This window comes from Labrus mixtus, chromosome 8 (assembly GCF_963584025.1).
Source record: "Labrus mixtus chromosome 8, fLabMix1.1, whole genome shotgun sequence".
NCBI classification, from domain to species: Eukaryota; Metazoa; Chordata; class Actinopteri; order Labriformes; family Labridae; genus Labrus; species Labrus mixtus.
In genome coordinates this window covers 22,742,800-22,761,110 of record NC_083619.1, presented here as the reverse complement: position 1 = coordinate 22,761,110, position 18,311 = coordinate 22,742,800, and the positions used below count along the sequence as shown (strand labels likewise).

The window sequence follows — 18,311 nt, the reverse complement described above, 5'->3', positions numbered from 1 at the left end:
CTTTTCAACTTACCGTACCAAATATAAATAACAGTATATTTCCTGTAAAAGTCAGAAGTTTATGTTGAGGCCATGAAGTTTTACTTAATACTAACATTTCCTGAGTAGTCTGAGGTGTCTAGCAGGAGAATAGCCACATGTTGCCCACACAGAAGCTGCTTTACGTATCTGCTGGTATCAGGCTCAGTATAATGGATCGTCAGAGGAGATGTTCATTACTGTCCCTGCTGGGTCTCTGCGGAGCTTTCTAAGAGTGACGAGGTCAGAGCCTGAACTCTGAATAAATCAATTGACCTCATTGACATCCCAAAGTATTGACATCTCAACACTTTACAACTCACTGTACAACTGTTTGTGTTTAGCACTTGGTAGCTTGTAGCAGTTGAGAGCAGGTGGGACCCAGATAGGCCGCTCGCTGGTACTTCATCACCTCGCTTCTTGTTGTCACAGCCACAATTGGTTTGTTCTCCCCATCTGCTGCATCAGCAAAGTCAGGACTGATTTGGTCACTTTGGAGCCCAGTTAGCTGTGCTCACTGCACTTCCCTGTTGATTCCAGCCATCATTACAAATGGTATCTTTATGCGGCGGAGTTAACCCGGATACCGCTCTCCCCTGGGTGCCTTTATTATCTATTCATCATGTTGTCCCAGTTTATCTCAGGATGAATCTGGCTGCCTCACTACAGATCTAACTACACATACCTGGATATGTGTGGCCTAAGGGAGAGAGATTAGAAGATTACATGATACTCAGCGGGGTTGCTTCTGTAAGAGCTGATAAGGAGGTGAAAAATATTCCAAGAAGATGCAGAATAGCTATGGATTTGTGTTTCTGCTCTTTTAGCACCGATTTGTCTTCAAAGTATGCATGAATTTGTTAAAAACCATTACATCCAGGATGAGAATTCACCAGAAAGGGCTTGGAGGCAACCTCAGTGTGTCCAATCTGGTAAATAAATGAATATTTGAAACTACTGAGATGTAATGTTTTGGCCTCGTATTCAGCCTCCAAGCAGCCTCGATGGACACTCCCTCAAATGTCCTCCCTGCTAATTTGCATTGCTGAGTAGATCCTTTGTGTCACCTGGAGGTTTGGGGCTGAGCAATGTTGCAGCCAATTTCCAGATGGCGATTCAGATGTGTGACTTATCCCCAATTCTTTGACAAACATGAACAGCCACTTTCCACAGACTCCATTAGCCGGTCGCATGCCTGTACATGTGCACAAATGGAGAGTGTCCAGTGGTGTGAATATTCACATCTGCACCTGCTGAATAATACAGGATTATCAGCTCAGGTGGCTCGCCATTTACCCCCCCCCCCCCCCCCCCCCCCAATTCACATCCTCTCTTCCATTTCATGACGCTAATTTTGTCTGGAATACTCAACAGGCTTGCAAAATGCATATTTATTGTCTCTCAGACCTGATCTTGTCTTGTATTCCGTCTAAAGAGGGAACATATTCTTTAATAACAGTGCTGGCTTCGGGGGGGAATGTGTCTGCAATATAGACCTTAAAGAGCCCCGGGTCCTGGCAGGTACTTCTTACATTTCAACAGAGGAGAGACAGCTACGGCAGACTCTGTGGCAGTGAGGCCATATATCATCTGTCATAGCCAGAAGCCTCCACAGTAATGAACAAGTGATAATGGCATATATCTTGAACTTGAGTCTCTAAAGGTAGCTCATACGGAGTCATTATTGTGCCACATAACCAGATGAGCTTCCTCAAATGAGATCATTTTTGTCACCCTGAGGACTAGAGGGTGTAACTGTTCTCAGAGTGAATAACTCATCCTCATTTGGTGCTAATGGGACTCCGTATTAAGGTGTTGTGCGAATGCAAGAGGAGTGGTAAATCCCATTTTCTTGTAATATAAAAATCTCAAGCTGTTTCCACACATCTGTTCCTTTGGTAGAAAAGAAGATTCATTTGCACAGGATAAAAAGGGAGCATTTAATAAAGAGTCATGCCCGGCAGGATCGTGACGACGTGTTAGGTGATGGTGTGTTATTCAGAAATATGTCATAATGACATCTCTCTGCTATAGAATTATTCGATATGCCCATCTTCCAGCCTACCTATCTAGCTTCTCTCCTATCCCCTGCCTCCGTCTGTCCATCCATCTCAGCTTTCTGCAGGTATTGCAATGCTACAGTTAACCCATAATGAGGCATATGCATATGAAGCCACAGGGGTTTCTCATGTTTGACACCATGTGTTCCAAGCCACTCGGGGGATGTGTTTGCTCTGATGGTTACAGCTGATGTGTAATTTTTCATATAAATAGGTTTAGGAAATCAGCCATAATACACAAAATCAGCAGCACAGATCCCCTCTTTGTCTTGTAGCAGTCAGCCAGAATGTTGATACGAAGCTCTTAACATTTACAAGCAATGTCCAGACAAGACATGCTGCACAGGCAGCTGCCTGAATGGACAATGTACCCCAACACATCTCTAGAGTCCAATTCAGCAAACACATGATTCAAGCTGTCAGTCATAAGTGCTGATGTAGCCATGCTTAGAACCGAGCAGCCGAGTCCCAAGAGTTGGATATCGCTGCTAACTGTCATCCAAGTACTTTGATTACTGGACTGGGGGAAAGAATGATGACTAAGGCCACTCTAAGTCCTCATACTCTGTAAGCCTGTCGAGGAAAGTGGATCAGTTCCAAGGTCCCATTTACACCCCCAATATTTATATAACGTGCAGGGGCATGAGGAATTCTGGGCCCTGTTACAATATATTGCTGTAGGCCCCAGCATCACAACCCCAGCCAACCCCACACAATTGCTATACCTCACAGCTGTTACGCTGATGACCCATTTAAAAAGACCTATAACTTTGTGTTACATCCTGAAAATTAGGGATCAGTAGTCATACGAGAGAAAGTTATTTTTGAATCAACACCTAAAGCTATAAGTCATATTCATTTTTCCAACACCAACATTTCACATGTCAAAATATGTACAGAAAGGTTTATACAAGTATTCTACATTTTACATTGAACTGTATGCTGTTATCTGGTTTACATTGTCTCCACAGGAACCACATAAAAATAATGCTTTCAAATGGAATTGTGAATACATAGAGTAACTGAAATAGAAAGTAAAGGATTACCAAGACTGATATTGGAACAGCAGCCAAGTGTACATGCTGTTCCGTACATTGTGTACATATGGCATCGAATACACGTATGTCCGTCTTGTTAGAGGGAGCTTACCACTGTTTGTTTGTCTCAAGTTACTCATGGATTTCTTCCCTTTTATGAAGGGTTCTTCATCAAGTATTTCTTATCTGAATCAATGAAAAAAGGTAGAAGGAATCCAGTGCTGTATCGATTGTAAAGCCCATTGGTGTAGCACGTGATTTGGGGTACAAAGGCTTGAGTGTTTGGTACATTTCCGTCACAGCAGGAAAGTAAATGGCAAGCAATGAGTGCAAATAGAAAGGCTAGGCCTGTTTTGAGTGGAGCCTGCATGGTCTCTTCTGCCTACCATCAAAAGACAAATGGTGGAAGGATTAGTCACTGTAAGCAAAATTATTATTATTATTACAACTCCATTATAAAAATGTTCCATAATATGTCAAATCTCTGCTATGAAAATGCCACCTCATTAAAAGTAAAGTGTTTCTTGCTAAGGTATCAAAATATTTAAAAGCAGACAGATGGCTATTATGAGTGTGATTTTTGATGTAAAACATTACTGGATAACTAATTCTGATTTATCTATGTGTAAGCAAGCAACATTTGACTATTGTAGTGGGTCAATGTGGAGCTTATTTTATGTGATGGTGTGTAGTTTTAATTCCATAAATGCATTACATTTTATAAACTAGAAATGTGTTTTTCTGTGCAATCGTAATCTGTTAATGAATCACTTACTTGAGCTGATATATTGGAGTAAAAATGTTCTGAACAAAAGCTGAGTTAAAGTATTAATTTGCTTGACATTGAAATATAAAGTTAAAGTAAAGTACACAGCATCTCAACAGACTAATGATGGGATATTTCCTCTGCTCTATCTTTGAACTGAATGCCCGACATTAAGCAGAAATGATTCAAATATCTCAAGTCAAACACTTTATAAAAAAACCTATAACTCTTGAATCTTTATCTTAAATTGACATCTTAAGAAGAGCCGGATCAAATAGCTCTCAGTAAATACTACAAAGACGCTTAAAGAACTCTTAAGAGAAAAGGCGCTGAAGAACTTTTCACTTCAGTGTGCAAATTGCTTGGGGGAAAGACAAATTCAGAAATGTAAATGCACCCCAGTGTGAGCTTGTACATAAAGGGAGATAATCCCCTCGGGGCCACATGAATGAGCGTCTGAATAACAGTGGAGTTTACCATGAACATACTGAAATGTCCCATGTCCTTTTGCTCTTGAGATTAAAGCAGCACATGCCTGTGCATAAGGTTCCACTAATACCTCTAAGATCTGTTACTTTTTTGAAAGATGATTCATGGCTGCCAGCTTGGTTCCACATTTAAGCGAAGGGGGCCGACAATTGCAAAATAAGTGACAAGTGATTAAGGTCAGCTAGGGATGGTATGTAAAATATCTGTATTATTTTAAATGCTAGATGTAATACACTTCCAAAAGCAAGCAGGTGTGGCAACAAGGTAACTAACATGTGACAAGTGGGAATGTGATTGTGCACACCGATGTATTTCTGTGCGTTCTACTATGAGATCATGGCAGTGACATCAGCTGACCGGTCTCACACAGCATCCTACCCCCAGTCCGTCCCTCGTGTAGTGGGTGGGGAGCAGGGTGCTATCTGTGGACTTGCAAAGTGACAGGGCCAGCTGGGGCATGAAATCCAGTAAGACAGGCAGTTGGTCTGGGAGACACAGACCACGAGACCTCATAGTGCTCAGTTACAGCAGCCTGCAACCTAACTCTGTGAGGGAAAACTCAGCCAGGACTGACTCTGCTGCCAAACATCAGGAGTTTCTCCAACAAACCTGGAGAACATGCTCTGTGTGACTCGTTCAAGCCAATTTTTTGTATCCGTTGAAATCTTTTCAATGTTGGTGATTCAGCTTATTGCATAGTGACATTTTGATATTTAGGCGATCACACCGAAAGTTCTGCGAGAACAATGGGTGGGAAGCAATCTCGCAGTTTCTCCAGTAAGGACCTGAATGATTTGAGTGTAAGCCAAAAGAGGAAGAGCGCCGGAAAGGACGACATGCCGAGCCTGTCCTCGGCTGCTGAGAGGATCCGCAGACATGCAACGGTACACTTTGGATACAGCACCCTCAGTCTGGCCATGCGGGGACTGAACGGGACCCCCGTTGAGCTTTGGGAGCTCAGAGAACTGCAAAAACTAAACTTGTCAATGAACTCCCTTTGCTCTTTGCCCCCTGCCCTGGGAACTCTGGACAACCTGGTGGTCCTCAACTTGTGGGGAAACAACCTGTCGAGCCTACCGCCTGAGATCGGCCTTCTCCAGAAGCTGCGGGTGCTCTTTGCCTGCCGGAACCGTTTGAGCGAGGTACCGGAGGAGCTCGGGTCCTGTGCTCGACTCGAGGTACTCAGCCTGGCTAACAACCAGATCACGGGCCTTCCTGGCAGCTTGGCAACCATGAACAGTCTGACCAAACTCAACCTCAGCCACAATCGAATCGTCCACATCCCAACATGTGTCTACAGCATGAAGGGCCTGGTCTTTCTTCACCTGGCTTGTAACCGATTGGAGACCATTGCGGACCAAATCCAGGACTTGGTAAACCTTAAGATCCTTATCGTGGAGGGGAACAGCATTCACACATTGCCTAAAACGCTGTGCTTCCTGGAGTCTTTAGAACTGCTCAATGTTGACTTCAATGACCTGCAAAATGTGCCTGTGGAAATGTACCTACTGAGCAAGCTTGGGAGATTGGCATGCCACCCGATGGATAAAGGACTACATATAATCCACAATCCCCTCCTGAAGCCCATACAGGAGGTACTGCAAGGAGGACTCAGTGCCCTCTATAACTACCTCAAGCCCACGTGAAAGACTACTACTGGGTGTTTGCATCCAAAGCGCGGGTCATTCTGGGATGTTGGCACAAACCAGGCCCCTGGCACGTGTTAGTCATGCTGCAAGTCCTTGCTGTTACCAGACACTGCTGGATCATATTTAGATCCCACCACTCAAGACAAATGACCATTATGCAATGTCTCTATAAATAAGTCCTGTTTTTCATGTAATGTAAAGGTTGGGTTAAAAATAAACAAAAAGTAAGTGCTGTGTCATGTCCAAGCATTTGTTTATGCACAACCTGACGAGGCGCTCAGCTCACGCAAATATTCACAGGTCTACATTTGGCCGCTGATTACGGGCTGGCGGGTCTCGTTGATCCATCTGTGGCAGTGAGGGGAGGGCACAAGTGTTCATTCAGCCACAGACCTTCACCCCCTCTTTGTAGCATTCAGGTCAAAGGAATCAGCTGTGTAAAGTCATTGGAAAGAACAGTTCAGGAGAGCTTAAGATCTGCAAATAAATACATAAAACAAGAGACAACAGGGACTTAGACTCTGATTAAATGTTGTTCCACTCCATCAGATCAGGGCAAGGGCTGCGGGGCAGCAGCTCCTCTGAAGTTGTTGGATGTTGTGACATAAGAGATTTGAAGCGATGGAAAAAATCATACAATGCATCATGATGTCATTGGAATTTCATAGAAAAAAGAGCAAATCTGGACTACTGTGGAAAAAATAATTAAATTCAGGTCAAAGAATTTATAGCAAACTTCTCTAACAGTCTGTAAGTGGTCACACTAAAAATAATTTAAAGGATAAATCAAAATTGTCATTATAAGGACTCTTTAATTGATGATAAAATTGTAATCACTCCTATTGTCCAAAGCAGATAAAAGGTGTAGTTGTACTGTTAGAGTAAAATGTAAGAAGTTGTAAAGATTGCGCCCTTCCAGCAAGGATTTCTGCCTAAATAATAATTAAACAAATGCCAAACGTTTTTGAAGTATAGGTTGAGATCACATTCTGTAGCACTAAAAATGAGTTAAAGTCCCCATGAAATTAGAAATACATTTTCCATTGTAAATCCATTTTACTACATACTCTGTGTAGCAAATTTGATCTATAGATGCAAATTTTTTCCCATTGCTGTGTTAAGTAAACTGTGTTATGCGGTACTTTTGTCCAAAAGAGTAGAGAGTGTGTCCCTTAGTCACCCTTTTAAACACTTACAGTTCCACATAGATTGTGAAGTGAACACATCAAGCGACCTTTATGACGAGTTGGATGCATTTTTATTAATCATGGTTTCAAAGTGCATCATAAATGTTTCCTCTCAAACAGAAGTTTAAATCCCGATATCTCTCAAATATCACTCAAAGAATACTTCTCAGCATCGTTTTGTTAACAACAGAGTTTTAATGCTTTGTTTTTCCTAATAAATGTTGTATCGTGAAATCCCTGAACAACCGGGATGTGGACACAATCTTCTCCAATAACTCCTACAGCTAACATTAAGGTGCTTGTATTCAAGTGACTTTGTCTTGAACTGCAACATACATTGAGGCTTAACGACAGGATGAGTAAATGTACATGCACACACCTGATTTTTGTTTGTATACCAAAAGGTCGCTCCTGTAAATTTGAGTTTTGTTGGCTGCATACTGAGGTTTAGATGTTTCCACATTTAAGAATGTCACACATTTGACCACTCACAATGAAGATTCAGAAGACTTCAGAAAAAGGCAGAAAAGTGACCTCTGTTGGTAGCTACCTGTTACTACATTTATCAAAGTGAAGACTAAGCTCACCCTCTCTGCTCGCTCTCTATTTCAGTGCAGTGCTTACGGACACACACACACACACACACACACACACACACACACACACACACACACACACACACACACACACACACACACACACACACGATTCATGATAGATGAACCTGAATAGGTCTTTGTCCTAGATAGTGATCATGGGACATGCTGTCAAATAAAGCTCCTATAAAGAAATTGCATCACTGTCAGTCTGATGACCTGAATTTTTCAGTGTTTTGTGGTGTTCTTACTTTTCTAGTGATAATATAATAAACAAGGACTTTGTCTGCTTGTTTCACTTGTTTAACATCATTATGTAACCTAGATATTTATAAACACTCAAAGACTTTCCATAAGACTAAAACTTTTAATCAGAACCAAAGTACTGTCTGGGATCCCCTCAGGAAATGCAAACAGTCTCTTGTGTAGAGTCAAACAAAGGAAACTTTATCCAGGGTGACAATTAATTAAAATTACCTTTTACAGTGTGACAATCAACCTTACTGCTGTGAACAGTGCTCACTCACTAGTGGTCAGCTGTACACCGGGGATCACACATGACTGCAGTTAGGAGGCTTTGTAGGATTTACTGATTCTATTTAATTGCTGTTTGCTCCAATAATTTTGCTTTTTAATAAGACACTGCGAAATATAATAACTGTGAGTGCATATTGGCACCTTTGTTCAAAGGTATTTTGTATTCATAAGGCAAAGCTTCGAAAACAGTTTAGCATCAGTAGCAGCCAGTGACTTCCCATAATGAAGGACAGCTAATCAATCCCATATCGAGCTTTTGACAATCAAGGCACGGGATAATCACAATGGAATTAAATGACAAAATCACTGTTGTCTGGCAGCCACACAAGGAGAGGCTTATTTAGTCTTTCTCAGGAGTGCAGTTGAAGTTCTTTGATTTCTTCAGTCACACTGAGACTCCTCACATAGAGGGAGTTGATTGGCATTTATTGACAAACAGAATTACACTGCCACTTATGTCAATTACTGCATGGTGTTATTTAGCTCATTGCACTCATGTTTAACCGATTCAAAGGGATCCCGCTGAGTGAAAATGGCAGATTTGCTGAATGCCGAGAGGTTCCTCATTGGCTGGTGGTATCTCTCCACGATGAAATGTCAATAACTCCCACTCTCTGGCTCAGGATGTTGTTCAGAGATGAGCAGGAGTGAGTCACTGAAATGGCCACTGTCCTAACCTTTAAAGCCTAAACCTGGAATCTTTTGATCCTGGTCTGGCATCTGTTTTGGTGCCACTTCCTCCAATCCAATCAGTGTGATGTCATGGTCTTTCTTGTGTCTTGCTTTGAAAGTGTGATGAAAGAAAGCTTTTAAAGGTTATACTGTGTATAACAAAATGGCAGGCCAGCATGCATTATTTGTAAAGGTGGAATTGGTACACAGGCTCGTTATACTATCTCATAGATGGAGAAACAGGTATATCTGCAGGTAAATATAATTTACAATATGGAATTATGATTCAATTAAAAATACATCCACATATTCAACTGGCTGTACAATCTTAATACCCGGTGATTATGATGACTATAAAGATAGCGTGCATGAAACAGAATTGCCTTCTGGGATGAATAAAGTTTTCTAAGTCTAAGATAGCAAGTGGTAGCCTTTTTGGTCACCATTTAAACCAGCAAAGAAGAATAAAATATAATCGTAGTGAAGTGAAACGCCATGAGGATGAAGCTCATTCCAAAATGTGGGTAAACCGCAGGTTGGCCAGCTTTCTGTTGGACAGGCCGGTGCCAAACACCGCCGTTTAATTTATGCTAGCTTGCTAAATTGCGCCAAAAACCGCCGTGTAATTTATGCTAGCTTGCTAAATTATCGGCTTTTCCATCACTTTATTACAGTAATGTAATGTTCTCAGGTAGCTTTCAGTGTAGGTACAGCCAGTACACGCTAACCGTGCAATGGACATGCCCTTCGCGTGGCGATAAGGCCAGGAGGAGGGGCCCAATTAGAATGTTGTGTTTACAAGTTGCAATGAACATGGCTACAGACTGTACCTTTTAACAAGTGGACATTTTCTCAAAAAACATTAATTAACAAAAAGAAATGAATCAACATTTGAAATATTTAGATTAAAGTAATGTGTAAAATGTTGAAAAAGCTAGCTAGAAAGATACGTTGTCAAATAGTAAGCTAAAGTTACCGGCTAAAATAATAAGCCAAAGGATAAATGATGGAAATAGTTAGCTTGATATGTCTAAAAAGTTGAAATAGTTAGCTTGATATGTCTAAAAAGTTGAAATAGTTAGGTAAAAGTGATTAGCAAATGGTTCAAAGAGTAAGCTGTAACTTTGAAGCTAATTTTAGCGAGAGGCTAATAGATCACTAAGTGTCTCATTACTAAGCTTGAAGAAAGGCACTGCCATACACTTAGTTGAACGTAATAGATAAAATGTTAATTTAAATATAGCTAGACAGAAGGATATCGATAAAAAGGTTAGCTAAAAGTAACAGATTGACAGTCGGAATTAATATGGGTTGAAATAGCCGAAAAGTCAAAATTGTTAGCTAATATTGAACTAACAGTTGCACTCGTTTGCTAAAAGTATGGCTTATTGATCTGCAGTTAAATACAATAAATAACTAGAAGTACTGCAAAAAATTGTGTAAATGTCTACGTGATAAATAATGTTGAAATGGTTGGGCTGAAAGGATAAATGATCAATCAGTTAACTAAAAGTAATAGTTTGAGAGTTAATCCCATCAACTAAAGTAAATGGTCAAACTTAGCCAAAAGGATATAGTTAGCTAAAAACAAATCAATCAATAGATTACAACTTAAATAAAAGATAAATCACTAAAATAGTTACCTCAAGAAATAGAAAGATAATTTAGTTTAATAATAGTAATGTATCAGCAGTTAAATAATTTACCTAAAGTTAGCTAAAGGTAGACTATTTGAACAACGTCGGGAAACTATAGCTTGTGTATAATTAAGAAAAATAAAATACGGGGATGAAGGAGAGATGACTAAATTCTGCTGCTTCAATTAGCCTATAGACCAAACCAGTCGAATGAAAACGTGACTAGTCTTCTGTATAAAAAACGATTTAAAGTATATTTTAAACTATAATATATATATAGATATATTTTTGTATGAGCTTACAGTTGTTCTTTATAGTTGATCTGATAGGTCAGTGAGAGAAGCCTCATCAGACAAACCACTAGTGTGGCACATTACATATGTGTAGAACACGACTTACTGTGTTTATGGAGAGCTACTGAAACACAGCCCTCAATCACACACATAACACACACCCTCTCCTCCTCTATCATGGGTGCAAACAATGATGCCATCCATTCATTCCTCTGTCCAATCGGAGGAGTTTTCATTCTCATCAATTCCCATGACAGCTCTGCTCAGTCTGGTATTCATGCATTCCTGGCAACATAACGTTAGCAGCCAAGACAATACCTAAACACCACAAAAAGACATGTGGCGTTTCTATGAAATGCTTCAGCCATTGTTTGGTGTCTTTATGTAGAAAAACAACAACTGGAGCCGCATATCCTTGACAACAGGGGTCATTTTGAGACTAAATGTAGACCCATGTCAATCTGGCTGCATTTTAATTAGCGAAGAAAACTGCTGGTACAAGTGAAACAGCCATGTGTGTTTATGCATGCAAAAACAACAAGGGAATGACATTGGTTGACTTTGTCATTAGTTGCTCCTCCATCCCTCTGTTTGATATCGCTGGGAGAACACTCTTCTGTTTGTTTGCACTCGCCGACTCCGATAAGACTCATTTTTGAACAAATATTTGCACGTATTAAAATAAGGCTTCATTAATGACTCAGTGTAGCTGATTAAAATTGTGTGATGGTGCAGTCCAGTTTTGGTCAACCGATGGGGTCCTTGAAGGTCAGCCATGGCTCCCATTAAATAGAATCAATGTGTGAGTTTGATCAGAGAGGACAACCAAGGTGAACTATGGTTAAGAATCCAGCTGGCACACACTGAAATGAAATATTAAGTTACTTAGATGAGATACTCATAGCTTATTCAGTGTTCCAGTGGAGAAATGTTATCAGAAAACACATTTTGTTAGCGGTGGCCAAACTGAGCATTTATATGTGTCTTTGTATTCTGTCTATGATTGTTTTTTTTTATATACGTTTCATACTTCTAAAACCTGGATATACTATGTCCTGGATTTAAGTAACTGGGATATGCTACCTGGAGTTCTCCAATAGAAACCAGATGACTGTGTTGACACATTATCCAGGATTCTGAATATTCTTTCTTGGTACATAAACAGTCCCTGAATAAGATTGAAATGAGAATAAGGTTAGAAAAACAGCAGACTGATACTCATAAGGATTCCTTGAATTTGACATTTATTCAAGAACACTAAAAATGTTTTCTCACGTTGTAACTTGTAACTGATGCAATGCCTTTCGACAAGAACTCGACCAAACTTAAGAATTACAGTTCATCTTTTTGACCTTTGACCTTTGAAGAAGAACAATCTCACTGTTGTGTAACTTTCAGCCAAAACACATGAACTCTTGGGTCAAATATTGACCTCTAACACTATGATGTACTACAGACTAACATACTGTCCTTATTATATATTTCAGAAATGCTTTTATTCAAAGCAATTTATGTTCTGTCAAACATGACACAACCGAAGAATGATGCAATTAACATTTTTGAATATGCTGAACTACCGCAATATAAACATGTTGAAAAAACTAGAGGGAGCCATGGTGAAAATGAAACCAAAAACATGGTTTTTACAAAATATTACTTTTACAGACTTTTTTTTTTTTACCTTAAATTAATGATGACTGACTGAGTTTACACCCCACCGTTTCTTTTCATAAGCGCCTGTACCACTCTTTCTTTCAGTGTCCATGTTTAGTCCAAATAGACACCAAACAGCCACTTTCAGGTGCTGGAGGAGGGGACTGCTCCGCCTGTCCTCTCTCCACTCACAAACGGGCCTCACGAACGCCCTCTACTGGCCAGACAGCGCGCACACAGCCGCTGCTCTCCTGGAGCTGCCGGACCGCTCAATCCACGCGTAATTCAGGAATCAGGACTCACTCACACATTCCTCCTCCAAGAAGTGTGGAGCAAGCCGGCAAGGAGCAGCCGTGTCGGCGACAGAGTCCTCTCACAGAGCCGCCAGGACGTGGAGGGACGGAGGGCAGGGGGAGAAAAGACACTTTAGATTTAACACTGCTGAAAGTGTAGGTAGGATTCAAGTTGCAAATAAAGACAAGAAGAGTTCCCAGTTAACCCCGCGGCTGGGGGTTAACGCAACGACGCCGCTGTCGACATGGATAAAGTTCTGAATTGCTTGTTTGCTGCATTAACGCTGCTGTTGTCCGCCAGAGGGGAAGTTTTTAAAGGTAAGGATGATTACTTGGACATGTTTGCACGGAACAAAAGCGCTGTCCTGTTTGTACGCCGCAGCCGGGAGACGAAGTGGAGGGAAAAAGCACTTAAACTCTGTTTGCCTGGTTTTTTTTGTTGTCTGGCAGTTACTGATGTTTCGTGGTGTAATTGTGAGCAGAGATAGCGTGAAAATGAAGTTACGAGAAGATGACAGTTCAGTTTTGAACACCTGCACTCATTAGTAGTTTTGTTGTCACCTTCCGCTGTGCGTAGCGAGCAGGTGCGTTGAAGGCACCGGGGCAGTGTTGTGGCTTTCAGTGCCCCTATTTACATGAAAACAACTTCAAGGAGTTCAGTGTTTGTGTCTAACTTTACCTTCATAATTGCTGTCTAATGTGATTAACCTTAGAGGATGTGCTACGTGTGCCAAAGTGTCACCGTCTAGTGCGCGCATAGGGCGAGGTGTTAAGCCAAAAGATACCTACTCTTATTATTTCACCCTGAACTCCTGGACAGCTGAATTTACAACATTTTAGTGACCATTTCAACGGAGTTTACTGTCACTTTAACCTGAAAATTGTAAAAAGAAAAAAATGTAATTCTTTGTGGAGGGCAGATGGTCTTTGCATCCCACATTTCTCTGCGTTTTACATCCAAAGTGCAAAAAAAAACACTTTTGCTTGTATGCAAAACATGAAATTTCACAAGCCAAGCATCTCTAATGAAGTGAATGTATGCCCGTTTTCAACTACATGTGTCTCATTCTTCGTTTTCTATTGCCTTTCCCTGAAATAATTGTGTAGAAACGCTTACATTCTCCAGATTGTGAGCAGAGGATTCCACTTAACTTCTCTTTTTTACTTAAATAATCAGGTTTAAAAGTGAAATCAAAATCTACACTCTTCATAGAATTGCTCCACTTGCATTATAGCGTTGTTTCCAGCTGTAAAACAATGTTTAAGAAAAGTGTTTGCTTCATCAATTTTCTTTGAAACTTCACTTTATATGAGAGGGATTTGTTGTGTCACTCTGTTGCCTAATTGCTGATGCAGACTTCATCCCTCCTGCTCAACCTAATCATCTCCATACATATGCAACTTCATTTGCTGTAAGTCTATTCAAAGCTTTGTGAAGAGTGGGGGGGAAGTTGAGGGATTAGTAGCAGATAGTGAATTGACTTATTAGAATGACTGAAATAATAATAGTGCAGACTTTGACCGTCAGCGTAATAATGGTTGTAGATTGCCTGGAGGGACTTAACATTCAGAGTGTCATTAAGCCCCTAAAGAGGTCATTTCTGCTGTCGCCTTTATGGCATTATCTGTGTGGAAAAAGAAGCATTAGCCTGAATTCATGTTCAATCAATATATAATATAGACAATGAGCGGGCCGTCTGAGGGTGATGCCTGCTGTCGATACTATTAGAGATACATTCAAAACTTTTAAAAACACGCCTCCCCCCCCCCCATAACTTCATGTTTTTCATGTTGATATGGCGCTCAGACTCCGTGGAGGTGATGTCTGTGTGAAGTGAAGTTGTGCTGTAATGTGTGGGGCTTTTGTTAGAGCTGGATGCTGTGGGGATGCACTTTTGAGATGGCCTGTAGGGGGCAGCATGGTACACATATAATCTGATACCCAGATGATGAAGCCAAGCTGCTCACAGATCAGAATTCAGATGCACTTTGGAAACTGTGTGTGTGTGTGTGTGTGTGTGTGTGTGTGGCCGGGACAAGATGTCAATTTGATCCCTAACCTGATTCAGTAACATAACTTGGTTACATTTGTTTCCTTTATTTCATTTTCTTTACTTTTTATTCTTAGCACAAGGCTATTAAACACAGCACTTTGCCAGTCAGTATCTTAAATAGAAAACCAAACAACTACCAACTTTGCAAACGACTGAAGGGAAGTGACACCCTAAAAGCTTAGCAAACAGCTGTCACATTAGTCCATTTTGTTTTTTTGGGTGTCATACATTCTATGCTTACGTTTCTAGACCATCCAAATACCAAAAAACAAAACAGGCCCACAAGAGTTAGCCTATATGGAAGAATACTGGCATGATCACACTCCTTCAGAAGCTGCATGATAACCTTTGATTTTTCAAAGTTCTATTCACACCAGGGGTCAGTTTTTAGTGCCTGAGAACTCTTCAGCCTGCAGCTCAGACTATCCTCAGTCCATTTTGGCGTGAGGTTCATCAGTCTTGCCCGCTGGCAACCTTCCGGACGGGGAGATTTATCGGAGTGGGCTGCACTGCAGGACTCCCAGTGGTGCCAAAAAAACTGTCGATAAATGCGCTCCTAATTGCATGAGTGTGTGTGTAAATATGTAAACCAGGAAGAAATCAATTGGCTGCGTGTTGCTCTCTCTCTCTCTCTCTCTCGCTCTGGCTAGGTGACGGATTAGCCACACACGGGTGGAGAGAGTGTGGAGGCTAAATATGAGGACGGTTGCATGCGGGGGCCGGAGACATTTGTTATGGAGAGTATATGTGATAACAGCTCATGTGGTAATTAGATCACTGAGGTAACCAGAGCACCACCGGGCTCCTTCACGGCACCGTATCAGCGCCTTGTGACTCTGCAGCCAGAATTCGATCACAGAGAGGGATGAGTTCTTAGGAAGTCTTTTAATTTACGCATTAAAAAAAAAAAAGAACACCGACCCTATAATCGGGATCTGACTGTATCGGTTTCATGTCCTTCCTTTTGTGAACTTGTTTATCCACCTGGAATCTGCTCTCAGTGTAAAGTGAACTGCTCTTTTGTTGATGTTTTTTCCTCCCTGTTGCATTCAAAAGCCCACTGGATGCTCTAGGTTCAGAGAGAAAGAAAAAAAAAACACACTATAAATCACTTGTTGTGTATGGCCAGTGCTTCTGTTTCCTACATTACGAGGACACCTTTTTTTTTTTTTTTTTCCTCCAGAAGGCCCCAGCCTTTGATATCTATACTCCGTCTTTTGACCGAGCACATTAAATTCCAGGCAGCAGCACGCTTTGTTATGTTTACCACCTTTTTTCCAGCAGCCATAAAACCTGCCTTGTTTTTCTGATAGGGGTGAGCCGTGTGTGGAGAATAATGCCCTGCGTGCTCAGAGTGGGGAGTTGTAGTTTGTCATTGCCGAGTGACTGCTGCTGATAGCGTCCTGGTTGACCGATCCTGATTGCCATCCAAGCTGTGACTAAGGAGTGAAAAAAAAAAAAAAACAACACATAGGCTGCTCGGGAAGATAAACAGCACTTCATTTGAAGTCTGGCAATAATTTGGATAGTTTTTCACTCATGAAATGTTTCTTTTCCTCCTCCCCCCCCCTCCCCTCGAAGCTGACTCAGACTTAATAGAGACTTTTCCGAAAGGTGTCCTGAAGGGTGGCAGTTTCCTTTGTGTGAGCCAGTGGAGAATGAAATTAAATATGCATGCAATTTTTTTTCTTCTCTCCGTGGCTTTAACCAGTGTTGGAGGAAAGGAGAAGGAAAAAAAAAAAAAAAAAGCAGCTCAGTGGTGATTGATGATAGTACAAAGCATAAAAGTGAGGTGTCTACATTCTTCTGTAACTTTGCTTTTTCAGACACTTGTATTATGATGATAATGAAGGCAGCGGAGACGCGTGGATTTACTGAAGCTGTTCAAACACAGCGGCTACACGTGTGACTTCCAGAAAAGGGTCTGCAGAGTTTGTCAGCACGGCTGTCTTTAAGACTTGTCACTTTAAAAAACCCAAACTTTTTAAGAAGTAGCAATGTAAAGTGCTGCTGTGTGGACTTAGACCATTTGCTTGAAGTGTCTGTGACAATTATTCATTTTATTCAGAAACAGGGACGTCTAACATATCTTTATGTGTGAAAAATAAATCACTTCTGTCTGATTTCTAACCAGTTTGGTACAAGACTTCAGTGCATGATTTTGCATATCAAGTACTTTCCATGTCAGTATGTTAGATTTACATGCAGTAACCAACAATGTGGCTTCGCCTGAAGGAAAATACACCCTAAAAACTTCAGCAAAACAGCTTTGACATTGGTACATTGGTCCATTAAGTTTTGGGGTGATAAAGATTTCTTTATGTGAAAATAGAAAATGCATCAAGACATCCCCAGGCTATTTGCACTACAAAAAAAGAACAATATAAAGGTATCCTATTGTCAGAAACTGACACAAGTCCCCAAAGATAAGTTGCACTTTTGATAGAAAAGTCCACCATCTAAAAGCAATTAGCTGTTAGCTGTTGATTTGCAAGTGATCCAATATTTAGCCTTGATTTTCAGACTTATTTTATCTAGATAACCAAACATGTTGCATTCTAAGTAAAGGGCACACAGCTTGACATATTATTCAGCTCTGTGTCGTTGGGAAAAGCCAGCATCTGTTGCATGGAAGTTGCCACGAGGCATTCTTGGAAATGTAGAAAAATCAGTAACTGAAGTAATAGATCAGGGGGGGTTAGAGGAAAAAGTCGACACGCCAACACCCAGTAAACTACACTTTATCACAAAATAGCTCATGAGGAACGCTTAGCATCGCAGATGGATGATGCTCAGGAGAGGACGGGCGACCGAAGATGGACTTTTTAATCAATTTGGACATCAGGTTACAAGACTGGTGAGGACACATTTCTGTTAGACTCAAACTTTGTATTACTAATGTAGTGGCACATTGGTTCATACAAAGTGTGTTTTTAACAATAATCAAAATCAGGGAGGATTATTTTCCTCACTTGGTGTCACACTGTTATACTCTTATTGGTTGGTGTTGAACGTCTGCAAAGACAAACTAAAAAGTAATCAAACTGATATTAGAGGTTGCCTTAAGATGGCAAAACGAAGAGTTATTGCACAGTTACACTGTATGTCTTTCTTCCTCTGTACTGGAGCAGAGGGGATTTAAAAGGACTATGAGGTTATAGTCCTGACTCTGAGATTTGAATTTGAGTTTAAACATCAGTTTCAGGGCACAGAACGTAACTGGATGAGTTGATGTCTTAGAGTCACATATTCAAAGCTTTAAAGAATAACCAGGCATGAGGCGCCGGGGGACTATAGTGGTGAGGTCGCATGCCACATGTACAGAGGATGTGGTCCTCGAAGCGGACGTCCTGGGTTCAAATCCGGCCTG

The 18,311-nt window shown here is 40.9% G+C and overlaps 2 protein-coding genes across 16 annotated transcripts in view; both read left to right on the top strand.

Annotated features, from left to right (window-relative positions):
* The first annotated feature begins 4,819 nt into the window (after nucleotides 1-4,819).
* Nucleotides 4,820-6,514, top strand: LOC132978476 (leucine-rich repeat-containing protein 30-like). Its single transcript, XM_061043689.1, has one exon. The coding sequence runs from the start codon at nucleotides 5,117-5,119 to the stop codon at nucleotides 6,014-6,016; it is 900 nt and encodes a 299-aa protein (XP_060899672.1). The 5' UTR covers nucleotides 4,820-5,116; the 3' UTR covers nucleotides 6,017-6,514.
* A 6,320-nt stretch (nucleotides 6,515-12,834) lies between these two features.
* Nucleotides 12,835-18,311, top strand: part of LOC132979424 (receptor-type tyrosine-protein phosphatase mu-like) — a 162,597-nt gene continuing 157,120 nt past the window's right edge. For 7 of the 15 annotated variants that reach the window (XM_061045210.1, XM_061045211.1, XM_061045212.1 and 4 more), the window contains exon 1: nucleotides 12,837-13,205. In XM_061045210.1, coding sequence (XP_060901193.1) covers nucleotides 13,133-13,205 — 73 coding nt within the window. In that variant the 5' untranslated portion in view covers nucleotides 12,837-13,132. Of the gene's footprint in view, nucleotides 13,206-18,311 lie in introns of all 15 variants that reach the window. The other 8 variants (XM_061045208.1, XM_061045206.1, XM_061045204.1 and 5 more) reach the window with 2 other exon arrangements.